Source organism: Pseudoliparis swirei, chromosome 1, assembly GCF_029220125.1.
Source record: "Pseudoliparis swirei isolate HS2019 ecotype Mariana Trench chromosome 1, NWPU_hadal_v1, whole genome shotgun sequence".
Classification (NCBI taxonomy): Eukaryota; Metazoa; Chordata; class Actinopteri; order Perciformes; family Liparidae; genus Pseudoliparis; species Pseudoliparis swirei.
In genome coordinates, this window is record NC_079388.1 from 22,569,361 (window position 1) to 22,582,243 (window position 12,883).

General features: G+C 52.5%; 1 protein-coding gene across 5 annotated transcripts; it reads left to right on the forward strand.

The window, feature by feature from the left end:
• The first annotated feature begins 38 nt into the window (after window positions 1-38).
• hsf1 (heat shock transcription factor 1) lies at window positions 39-12,835 on the forward strand. 5 transcript variants are annotated; one of them, XM_056444527.1, is made up of 15 exons: window positions 39-578; window positions 759-867; window positions 2,147-2,283; window positions 3,041-3,165; window positions 5,262-5,337; window positions 5,617-5,678; window positions 6,058-6,136; window positions 6,444-6,544; window positions 6,775-6,926; window positions 7,071-7,221; window positions 10,986-11,057; window positions 11,168-11,273; window positions 11,916-11,969; window positions 12,130-12,181; window positions 12,269-12,835. In XM_056444527.1, the coding sequence occupies exons 1-15, from the start codon at window positions 444-446 to the stop codon at window positions 12,451-12,453; spliced, it is 1,596 nt and encodes a 531-aa protein (XP_056300502.1). In that variant the 5' UTR covers window positions 39-443; the 3' UTR covers window positions 12,454-12,835. The 5 variants fall into 5 exon arrangements, with proteins under 5 accessions (XP_056300502.1, XP_056300340.1, XP_056300654.1 ...); XM_056444365.1 differs by having other exon boundaries at window positions 5,262-5,678; XM_056444679.1 differs by lacking the exon at window positions 10,986-11,057.
• The last annotated feature ends 48 nt before the right edge of the window (window positions 12,836-12,883 follow it).

A 12,883-nucleotide genomic window follows, 5' to 3' on the forward strand; every position in this document is an offset into this window, starting at 1 on the left:
GGAAGAGACGGTGTGAGACTACAACTCGGTAAGACTACAACTCTGCTCCTGCTTCCTGGTCTGAACTCTGGGTTGTCATGGATACGTTAATGTGGTTTCGGTGTTAAGGCCTTAAGGGGACCAGGGGCTTGACTCAACTCTAACGGCACCATTGCAAATTCCAGCTCATTACGTCACAACGCGACCAGACGTTTCACGTCATCACGATGCGACAGCCGGCTCAATGCGCAGTTAGTGTGATCGGATTTGTTGTCGTTTTCCGTTCTGGAGTTTTGATTAAGAAGACAGATTAATACGTCAGCTGAAGACCCGCAAACCCGCGGCGCGGTCCAGGAGCAGGAGCCACTCCCTGTGGCCCGGATCAGACCGCAGTCCCGGTCAGGTATCTGTTAGCATCATTAGCTCAGATTAGCTTCAGCGGGTTGCTCGTTTCTGTGTCTCTGATGGAGAGTCCCGGAGGAGCAGGGGGGGCGGTGTTAAGCGGCAGCAACGTCCCGGCCTTCCTCACCAAACTGTGGACCCTAGTGGAGGACCCGGTGCCGAACACAGTCACCGACCCGCTCATCTGCTGGAGCCCGGTACGTATGTTAGCTTAGCTGGTAGCGAATGGCTAACAACTAACGTTAGCAGGCAGAATATGTCACTCTGGCGTGTCTTCAAGACTTGAGAGCCCTGTATATATATATATATATATATATATAAATACACCTGAACGCATGTTCTGCTGTTGACCCGTTGGGTTCTGTGTTCTCCGTCAGAGTGGAACCAGCTTCCATGTGTTCGATCAGGCTCGCTTCTCTAAAGAAGTTCTACCAAAGTTCTTCAAACACAGCAACATGGCCAGCTTCATCCGGCAGCTCAACATGTGTGAGTGGTGACATCTCTGACCTCACATCTGACCTCACTGGTGACCTCATTACTCTTCTGTAGTAGTACTACATGTTCTGTAGTAGTACTACATGCTCTGTAGTAGTACTACATGCTCTGTAGTAGTACTACATGTTCTGTAGTAGTACTACATGTTCTGTAGTAGTACTGCATGCTCTGTAGTAGTACTACATGCTCTGTAGTAGTACTACATGTTCTGTAGTAGTACCACATGCCCAGTAGTACCACATGTTCTCTGTAGTAATCACATGCCTGTAGTAGTACCACATGTCCTGTAGCACTACATGCCCTGTAGTATCTCCTGTAGTAGTACCACATGTTCTGTAGCAGTACCACATGCCTGCAGTACCACATGTTCCTGTAGCAGTACCACATGCCTGTAGTAGTACTACATGCTCTGTAGTAGTACTACATGTTCTGTAGTAGTACTACATGTTCTGTAGTAGTACTGCATGCTCTGTAGTAGTACTGCATGCTCTGTAGTAGTACTGCATGCTCTGTAGTAGTACTACATGCTCTGTAGTAGTACTGCATGTTCTGTAGTAGTACTGCATGTTCTGTAGTAGTACTGCATGCTCTGTAGTAGTACTACATGCTCTGTAGTAGTACTACATGCTCTGTAGTAGTACTACATGTTCTGTAGTAGTACTGCATGCTCTGTAGTAGTACTGCATGCTCTGTAGTAGTACTGCATGTTCTGTAGTAGTACTACATGTTCTGTAGTAGTACTACATGTTCTGTAGTAGTACTACATGTTCTGTAGTAGTACTGCATGCTCTGTAGTAGTACTACATGCTCTGTAGTAGTACTACATGCTCTGTAGTAGTACCACATGTTCTGCAGTACCACATGTCTGTAGTAGCACCTGCACGCATGCTCTGTAGTAGTACTGCATGTTCTGTAGTAGCACCGCACCTGCAGTACCTGCATGCCCAGTAGTACCACATGCCTGTAGTAGTACCGCATGCCCAGTAGTACCGCATGCCTGTAGTACTGCATGCTCTGTAGTAGTACTACATGCTCTGTAGTAGTACTACATGTTCTGTAGTAGTACTACATGCTCTGTAGTAGTACTACATGTTCTGTAGTAGTACTACATGTTCTGTAGTAGTACTGCATGCTCTGTAGTAGTACTGCATGCTCTGTAGTAGTACTGCATGCTCTGTAGTAGTACTGCATGCTCTGTAGTAGTACTACATGCTCTGTAGTAGTACTGCATGCTCTGTAGTACTACTCGTTCTTGGCGCTGTGTTCTCAGACGGGTTCCGGAAGGTGGTCCACATCGAGCACGGCGGTCTGGTGAAACCGGAGAGAGACGACACCGAGTTCCAACATCCGTTCTTCATCAGAGGAGAAGAACACCTGCTGGAGAACATCAAACGCAAAGTCACCAACGTACGTACCTGAACACACCTGAACACACCTGAACACACCTGAACACACCTGAACACACCTGAACACACCTGAACACACCTGAACACACCTGAACACACCTGGGACACACCTGGGACACCTGAACACACCGGGACACACCTGGGACACACCTGAACACACCTGAACACACCGGGACACACCTGGGACACACCTGAACACACCTGAACACACCTGAACACACCTGAACACACCTGGGACACCTGAACACACCTGAACACACCTGAACACACCTGGGACACCTGAACACACCTGGGACACCTGAACACACCTGGGACACCTGAACACACCTGGGACACCTGAACACACCTGGGACACCTGAACACACCTGGGACACCTGAACACACCTGAACACACCTGAACACACCTGGGACACACCTGAACACACCTGGAACACACCTGGGACACACCTGAACACACCTGGGACACCTGAACACACCTGAACACACCTGAACACACCTGGGACACACCTGAACACACCTGAACACACCAGGGACACCTGAACACACCAGGGACACCTGAACACACCTGGGACACCTGAACACACCTGGGACACCTGAACACACCTGGGACACCTGAACACACCTGGGACACCTGAACACACCTGGGACACCTGAACACACCTGGGACACCTGAACACACCTGAACACACCTGGGACACCTGAACACACCTGGGACACACCTGGGACACCTGAACACACCTGGGCTGTGATGTGTTCAGGTGTCGTCTGTGCGTCAGGAGGAAGTGAAGATGTCGGCACACGATGTGAGTCAGATCCTGAGTGACGTCCAGCTGATGAAGGGAAAGCAGGAAACCATCGACTCCAGAATCATCGCCATGAAACAGTGAGAACACCAGCACCAGACCAGCACCAGACCAGAACCAAAACCAGACCAGAACCAAAACCAGACCAGAACCAAAACCAGACCAGCACCAGACCAGAACCAAAATCAGACCAGAACCAAAATCAGACCAGAACCAAAACCAGACCAGAACCAAAACCAGACCAGAACCAAAACCAGAACCAAAACCAGACCAGCACCAGACCAGCACCAAAACCAGACCAGAACCAAAACCAGACCAGCACCAGACCAGAACCAAAATCAGACCAGAACCAAAATCAGACCAGAACCAAAACCAGACCAGCACCAGACCAGCACCAAAACCAGACCAGAACCAAAACCAGACCAGAACCAAAACCAGAACCAAAACCAGACCAGCACCAGACCAGCACCAAAACCAGACCAGCACCAGACCAGAACCAAAACCAGACCAGCACCAGACCAGAACCAAAACCAGACCAGAACCAAAACCAGACCAAAACCAGACCAGCACCAGACCAGAACCAAAATCAGACCAGAACCAAAACCAGACCAGCACCAGAACCAAAACCAGACCAGCACCAGACCAGAACCAAAATCAGACCAGCACCAAAACAAGACCAGAACCAAAACCAGACCAAAACCAGACCAGAACCAAAACCAGACCAGCACCAGACCAGAACCAAAACCCGCTGCCGTTGAGATTGCAGTGAGACGCGGAGAGAAGTGTGAAGTGGTGCTCTTCTTCGCAATAAAACATCTTTGATAGGGCGTGTCGAGTCTCGGCCAATCAGCGTCAAGATGTCGACATCGTTTGGGAAGTTAGGTTAGCTTGAATGTTAGTCCGCTACATCTGCTGCTGTCACGCTGCACGGTGCAGCGATGCTAACAAAGTACCCGTACGTTAAACACGATGTGATTTAGCATATTTTTAGGATCGATACTTCATTAAGAGAGCGATCAGAGCACGCTGCTTCGTGTCGAGCTGTCTGCACACCGCGCAGCTCACAGCGAGAGAAGAGGCGGAGCTTAGAGACTTCGGCTTAAAGAATAAAAAGATGCCAGAAGGTAAATGTTTCAGTCTGTAAAGTTGTGTAACTCTCCAGCTGCTCATCCTGATGAACTGTGGATCATCTGGTCAGAGACTAACGGCCTCATAGTGATCATCACTGCTCTGATGGAACCATGTAGTTTCATTCATATCTGGCTGTATTAATACTCATATTACTGTCATTTGTTAAGTGTTGATAAAGTTGGTAAAAAGTGAACCATACAGATGTTTTATTTATTACTATTATAGATAAATATACCCTTTCTAGTATTTATGATACCATATTGTTTTTATGGTATTGTATTGAATCCTGGTATGGGGTATCATGATATTTATGGCAGGTATGTAATATGAATAGAAGTTATAATGTGAGTATCGTGACAAACAGGTGGAGACAGAACAGATTCAGGGAAAAGTCCATGAGGACTGTTCAGGCAAAACAAAAGGAAGTTGGTTCATGAATGACTTTAACCCTATTATATATAATCACAATGTATATTTGTTATTACTATCATTATAGGGCTGAGTCAGAGCGGAGGACCTTTTGTTCTTAAACTGTTTATTATCATTATTTAGATTTGTGGTCAGAACAACAAAATGACTGAAGTTGTGGTTCTAAAAGCTTTGAGGTTTCAAACAACATGGATGTGGTGTGGTGACAACAACAACAAAAAAGTCACCTGCACCCCCTGTTGTCACCTTTTTCACCCCTCATGAGTTTGCAGGTATGAGCACCAGACCAGCACCAAAACCAGACCAGAACCAAAACCAGACCAAAACCAGAGCAGCAGCACCAGACCAGAACCAAAACCAGAGCAGCACCAGACCAGCACCAGACCAGAACCAGCACTAGACCAGAACCAAAACCAGAGCAGCACCAGAACCAAAACCAGAGCAGAACCAGACCAGCACCAGACCAGAACCAAAACCAGAGCAGCACCAGACCAAAACCAGACCAGCACCAGACCAGAACCAGCACCAGACCAGAACCAGACCAGCACCAAATGAGAACCAAACCAGACCAGAACTAGACCAGAACCAGACCAGAACTTCTTTCTGCATCTTTCAGTGAGAATGAGGCTCTGTGGAGAGAAATGGCGAGTCTAAGACAGAAGCACCTGCAGCAGCAGCAGGTCGTCAACAAGGTAGCCACCGCTACACCCGTCACGCTACACCCGTCACGCTACACCCGTCACGCTACATCGTCACGCTACACCGTCGTCACGCTACACCGTCGTCACGCGACACCGCCACGCTGCACCCGTCACGCTACACCGTCCCGCTACACCCATCACCGCTACACCAGTCCAGCATTACACCAGTCACCGCTACACCAGTCACCACTACACCAGTCCACCACTACACCAGTCACCACTACAATGTGGCTTCTATCTGAATCAGTAATAAACTCTCTCTCTTTGCAGTTGATCCAATTCCTGGTGTCTCTCGTCCAGTCGAACAGGATTATGGGTGTCAAGAGGAAAATGCAAGTTCCAACACTGTGTACTACACTGTGTACTACACTGTACTACACTGTACTACACTGTACTACACCGACTACACTGTACTACACTGTACTACACTGTATACTACACCGTGTACTACACCGTGTACTACACCGTATACTACACCGTATACTACACTGTGTACTACACCGTGTACTACACTGTGTACTACACCGTGTACTACACCGTGTACTACAGCGTGTACGACACCGTATACGACACCGTGTACTACAGCGTGTACTACACCGTATACGACACCGTGTACTACACCGTGTACTAGAGCGTATACGACACCATGTACTACACCGTGCACTACAGCGTGTACTACACTGTGTACTAGTGTTTCATCTCTTTCCGCAGTCCCCTGATGTTGAACGACTCTGGCTCCTCCCACTCGATGCCTAAATACAGCCACCCTCTCTCATTGGAGCACATGCAGGTACAGCTCACCTGTCCACGCAGAGCGATGATGTCATCATGGAACCATTATCGCTTCATCGCACTGTTTATATCTGCTGTTTTAAAACATTTTGTATACGTAGAAAACAGAGGAATTTACGTCCATTATGTTTAATTAATACAATGTTGGTAACAATTAGAAAAGATCTGGTGGAAGGTTACATCATCGTACGTCTGTTTTGATGTGGCTTCATCGTAGTGACACATGTGATGTCACTGGTAGTGATGACCTCATCAGTGAGCGCTCTGCTGGCTTCTAGCTCTACAAGCTGTCTGTCTGTTTTCAGGCAGCAGACTCCCCGGTGACCTCTGGACCAATCATCTCTGACATCACAGATGTGGCCACGCCCATAGGCGAGAGTTTGGCCTGTGATTGGAATGATGTTGAGTGAGAACACATTAAATCATTTCTTGTGTAGTCAATAACATTTAGTTTCCTGGACTGACCTCTAAAGGTCACTGTGGCTCAGTGACATGAACATAGATAAAGGCTCTCGAGCCACTCCCACACTCGGTAGGTGACTGCTCTGACAGCCAATGAGACGCCTGCGTTCTTGTCATCTGATTGGTTCGTCAGCAGTCAGTAACGGCCAATCCACGTTCCTGTTTCACCTGCAGAGAAAGCCACATCAAAGAGGAGCCGTCCATTCCTGTCCTGGAGGGCGGAGACACTTCTGTGGACACGCCCCTCTCCCCCACCACCTTCATCAACTCCATCTTACAGGAGACCAAGCCCAGCCTGAGCACCTCCATCACCACTCCTCCACCAGGTAACAGCTCACACACCTCCATCACCACTCCTCCACCAGGTAACAGCTCACACACCTCCATCACCACTCCACCAGGTAACATCTGAAGGTTTTCTTGAGGCTGTTTTTTCTTCTCTTAGTTGACGTCTTCCTTTCTTCTCTCAGTTCTTGACTTCCTGTTCTCTGGAGTCAGTCCTTTGTCCGCCGCTCCGCCTCCCTCAGCTCCGCCTCCCTCAGCTCCGCCTCCCTCAGCGCCCGGCGCCCTCAGCTCCGGCCTCCAGCCTCTGAGATGTCAAACCATCGCCTGTATCGACAGGTAAGTAAACGGTTACGCTGGTGACCCACAGCCCCACCTCCTGACCCACAGCCCCTCCTCCTGACCCACAGCCCCACCTCCTGTCCCACAGCCCCTCCTCCTGACCCACAGCCCCACCTCCTGACCCACAGCCCCTCCTCCTGACCCACAGCCCCTCCTCCTGACCCACAGCCCCACCTCCTGACCCACAGCCCCTCCTCCTGACCCACAGCCCCACCTCCTGTCCCACAGCCCCTCCTCCTGACCCACAGCCCCACCTCCTGACCCACAGCCCCACCTCCTGTCCCACAGCCCCTCCTCCTGTCCCACCGCCCCACCTCCTGACCCACAGCCCTCCTCCTGACCCACAGCCCCACCTCCTGACCCACAGCCCTCCTCCTGACCCACAGCCCCACCTCCTGTCCCACAGCCCCTCCTCCTGACCCACAGCCCCACCTCCTGACCCACAGCCCCACCTCCTGTCCCACAGCCCCTCCTCCTGACCCACAGCCCCACCTCCTGTCCCACAGCCCCTCCTCCTGACCCACAGCCCCACCTCCTGACCCACAGCCCCTCCTCCTGACCCACAGCCCCACCTCCTGACCCACAGCCCTCCTCCTGACCCACAGCCCTCCTCCTGACCCACAGCCCCTCCTCCTGACCCACAGCCCCACCTCCTGTCCCACAGCCCTCCTCCTGACCCACAGCCCCACCTCCTGACCCACAGCCCCACCTCCTGACCCACAGCCCCTCCTCCTGACCCACAGCCCCACCTCCTGTCCCACAGCCCCTCCTCCTGTCCCACAGCCCCTCCTCCTGTCCCACAGCCCCTCCTCCTGACCCACAGCCCCTCCTCCTGACCCACAGCCCCACCTCCTGTCCCACAGCCCCTCCTCCTGACCCACAGCCCCACCTCCTGACCCACAGCCTCTCCTCCTGACCCACAGCCCCACCTCCTGTCCCACAGCCCCACCTCCTGTCCCACAGCCCCTCCTCCTGACCCACAGCCCCACCTCCTGTCCCACAGCCCCACCTCCTGTCCCACAGCCCCTCCTCCTGACCCACAGCCCCACCTCCTGACCCACAGCCCCTCCTCCTGACCCACAGCCCCACCTCCTGTCCCACAGCCCCTCCTCCTGACCCACAGCCCCACCTCCTGTCCCACAGCCCCTCCTCCTGACCCACAGCCCCACCTCCTGACCCACAGCCCCTCCTCCTGACCCACAGCCCCACCTCCTGTCCCACAGCCCCACCTCCTGACCCACAGCCCCACCTCCTGTCCCACAGCCCCACCTCCTGACCCACAGCCCCTCCTCCTGACCCACAGCCCCACCTCCTGTCCCACAGCCCCTCCTCCTGACCCACAGCCCCTCATCCTGACCCACAGCCCCACCTCCTGACCCACAGCCCCTCCTCCTGACCCACAGCCCCTCCTCCTGTCCCACAGCCCCTCCTCCTGACCCACAGCCCCACCTCCTGACCCACAGCCCCTCCTCCTGGCCCACAGCCCCTCCTCCTGACCCACAGCCCCACCTCCTGTCCCACAGCCCCACCTCCTGACCCACAGCCCCTCCTCCTGTCCCACAGCCCCACCTCCTGTCCCACAGCCCCACCTCCCCACCCACCGCCCCACCTCCTCCTGGCCCACAGCCCCACCTCCTGTCCCACAGCCCCTCCTCCTGTCCCACAGCCCCTCCTCCTGACCCACAGCCCCACCTCCTGTCCCACAGCCCCACCTCCTGACCCACAGCCCCTCCTCCTGACCCACAGCCCCACCTCCTGTCCCACAGCCCCACCTCCTGACCCACAGCCCCACCTCCTGTCCCACAGCCCCTCCTCCTGACCCACAGCCCCACCTCCTGTCCCACAGCCCCACCTCCTGACCCACAGCCCCTCCTCCTGACCCACAGCCCCACCTCCTGTCCCACAGCCCCTCCTCCTGACCCACAGCCCCTCAACCTCTCCCTGGCTGAGTCCGTGGTCCCCGCCTGCTTCAAGAGATCCACTATTGTCCCTGTGCCCAAGAATGCTTCTCCAGCATGTATGAATGACTACCGACCGGTGGCCCTCACCTCGGTGGACATGAAATGCTTTGAGAGGCTGATAAAGGACTACATCTGCGCCTTCCTCCCTTCCTCCATGGACCCGCTGCAGTTTGCTTATCGCCCAAACAGATCCACGGATGATGCTGTCTCCCAGGTACTGCACACCACACTCTCTCATCTGGACAGCCAGAGGGGGCTATGTGAGACTGCTGTTCATTGATTATAGTTCAGCTTTCAACACCATAGTCCCTCCAGACTGGCCGGCAAGCTGATTGAGCTGGGACTGAACACCCCTGTGTGCTTGATCCTGGACTTCCTGACCGCCAGGCCACAGGTGGTCAGGTGGGCAGACACACCTCCAAATCCCTCACCCTGAACACAGGATCCCCAGGGTTGCGTCCTCAGCCCCTACTGTACTCCCTGTACACACATGACTGTGTGGCCAGGTTCAGCTCCAACACCATCATCAAGTTTGCGGATGACACAGTGGTGGTGGGCCTGATCTCCGACAACCACGAGAAGGCCTACCTGAGGAAGTTGCTGATCTGTCACTCTGGTGCCAGGACAACAGCCTCATCATGAATGTCACCAAAACTAAGGAGCTGATTGTGGACTTTAGGAGGGTACAACAACAGAGTACGATCACCACTGGGGATTAACGGACTACTGTGGAGAGGGTGAGCGGGTATAAATACCTGGGAGTCCACATCACCGAGGATCTGACATGGTCAACAAACACAGACACTCTGGTGAGAAAGGCAAGGCAGCGCCTACCACCTCAGGCAGCTGAGGAAATTTAAAGTTTCCCAGAGGATCCTTCAGTCCTTCTACTCTGAGTTGTAGAGAGCGCCCTGACAGGAAGCATCACAGCCTGGTTTGGCAACTGCCCGCCAGGACAGGAAGGCTCTTCAGAGAGTAGTGCTCGGCTGAACGCACTATTGAACTACACTCCCCACCCTGCAGGACTTGTACACCAGGAGGTGCAGAACCAGAGCCGCAGGATCATGAAGGATCCTCACCACCCCAACAACAGACTGTTTCAGCTGTTGCGGTCAGGCAGGCGCCCGTAGTCACGCTGCAAGAACAGAGAGACTGAGACGGAGTTTCTTTCCTCAGGCCATCAGGATTGTGAACCCGACCTCACCAGGACCCCCACATAGACCCACACACTGCCCTCTTAGGCACACACACACACACACACACACTTACTGTAAATATTGTGTTGTTTTTTATTTGTAAATAGTGTGTACTTGTTGCCCTTGCACATTCCTGCTGAGCATTGCCACTTTCATTTCACTGCACACCCTGTGTGTGTGTGACAAATAAAACATCTTGAATCTTGAATCTTGAATCTTGACCCACAGCCCCACCTCCTGTCCCACAGCCCCTCCTCCTGACCCACAGCCCCACCTCCTGACCCACAGCCCCTCCTCCTGACCCACAGCCCCACCTCCTGACCCACAGCCCCTCCTCCTGACCCACAGCCCCACCTCCTGACCCACAGCCCCTCCTCCTGTCCCACAGCCCCTCCTCCTGTCCCACAGCCCCTCCTCCTGACCCACAGCCCCTCCTCCTGACCCACAGCCCCACCTCCTGTCCCACAGCCCCTCCTCCTGACCCACAGCCCCACCTCCTGACCCACAGCCCCTCCTCCTGACCCACAGCCCCACCTTGCCACCAACAACCCGCCCGATGGTCGTTCTCTTAAGTTCCAGGTGTTTCTTCCCTTGCTTCCCTCAGGCCCCGCCCCCCTCCCTCTGCAGGTGGACTGTCACCTGACCGCTGGCGCTTTGTTTCAACACGAGATGACAAGTCAGTCATTAATCTCATTCTCTTCATGTTCATGATGACTTGAGTCTGCGTCACTTCGTCAGCATGTTCAACGGGACGAAGAGACCCCGTGATGTCACTTCCTGTTTCAGGTCTGAACTGTCCAATCACGTCGACTGCATTGACAGCAGTCTGGAAAACCTGCAGAGCATCCTGAACACACAGGCCTTCACCTTCGACCCCTCGCCGCTCATGGAGGTCAGTGGCATGCACTCACCTGTGTGTGTGTGTGTGTGTATAAACACCTGTCGTGTGTATAAACACCTGTTTTGTGTATAGAAACACCTGTGTGTGTATAAACACCTGTTTTGTGTATAGAAACACCTGTGTGTATAGAAACACCTGTGTGTATAGAAACACCTGTGTGTGTATAAACACCTGTGTGTGTATAAACACCTGTTGTGTGTATAGAAATACCTGTTGTGTGTATAGAAACACCTGTTGTGTGTATAGAAACACCTGTGTGTGTGTATAAACACCTGTGTGTGTATAAACACCTGTTGTGTGTATAGAAACACCTGTGTGTGTGTATAAACACCTGTGTGTGTGTATAAACACCTGTGTGTGTGTATCAACACGTGTTGTGTGTATCAACACCTGTTGTGTGTATCAACACCTGTGTGTGTGTATCAACACCTGTGTGTGTGTATAAACACGTGTTGTGTGTGTATCAACACCTGTGTGTGTATAAACACCTGTTGTGTGTGTATCAACACCTGTTGTGTGTGTAAACACGTGTCGGTCACATTAACGTATTTACAGGAGGAATGTGACGTGGAGGTGTGCGGTACTCCCCTACAACAGTAGATATATTAACATGCTTCAAACATTGTTTTTTAGTTTTTCTCTTCTTCCTGTTCCTCTGGAGACTTTGATCTGGACTGTCTGGACACGGTGAGTTCAACACACACACACACACACACACAGGCAGAGGCGTGTCGAGATGGAGTTAGGTTATACATCATGAGTCTATAATGTAGAGATGGTTAGGGTCATGGTCATGTGTGTTGACGATGACCTCGCCCCGTGTGATGAAGTCACTGTTTCCTCTCAGCTGCTGTCTGAAGACGTCCTCAATGGCAGCGAGAGCAGCAACACCAACGCAGGTAAACACACATTCTGGACTTCACGACATGTGAGGACCCTTGAACCTGTCCTCGTGGTGACCGTGTGCTGCTCTCTGATTGGTCCAGGGAAGCAGCTGGTGCAGTACACGCCTGTCCCGATGTCTGAACCAATCAGCTCCGGGGAGGTCGTGGCCAACCTGCCCTCCCTCCTGGAGCTGGAGGCGGGCCCTTTCTTCACCTCTGACCCTCCCACTGATGACCCTGCTGCTGCTCTGCTAAGCCACGCCCACCTGGACTCTGACCTCAGTTAGAAGAGGGTGTGACATGTGATTTATTGGTCACCATGGCAACAGGACAGTGGGCTCCTCAGAAGCATCAATAGAGGAAACTGTTGATCCATCAGTAGGTCAAAGGTTATGCAGATTAACGTCAACCGGTTTATCTCGCGGTCTTCTCCTTTTTCTTGTTTGTTTTTCTTCTTTGCCGCTTTTATTCAAACCGCCGTTAAACCCCGAAAAGGATCATGTGACTTCTGCATGTTCAAGTCTTTGTTTTCCTGCGTCAATATAGAAGATGGAGAGAATCCCAATATTTAAAATATGTTTCTGAATGAGAAGTGTTGATCAGAAAGACGGTGAGATTCCTTTCTGTTTCTGGTTGTTTGTTGGAATGAAGAACCATCTGAGAAAAGCTGTCTGTTGTTCTTCTGTTCGAGAGTCATGACGGCTCTCTGAAGCCTCC

Bases quoted from the DNA above. Each gene is read 5' to 3' on its own strand.
- hsf1 (XM_056444365.1), top strand. From the start codon at position 444: ATGGAGAGTCCCGGAGGAGCAGGGGGGGCGGTGTTAAGCGGCAGCAAC. The intron at 868-2,146 runs GTGAGTGGTGAC...CTGTGTTCTCAG, and splicing joins CATCCGGCAGCTCAACATGT to ACGGGTTCCGGAAGGTGGTC. The intron at 6,545-6,774 runs GTGAGAACACAT...TTTCACCTGCAG, and splicing joins TGTGATTGGAATGATGTTGA to AGAAAGCCACATCAAAGAGG.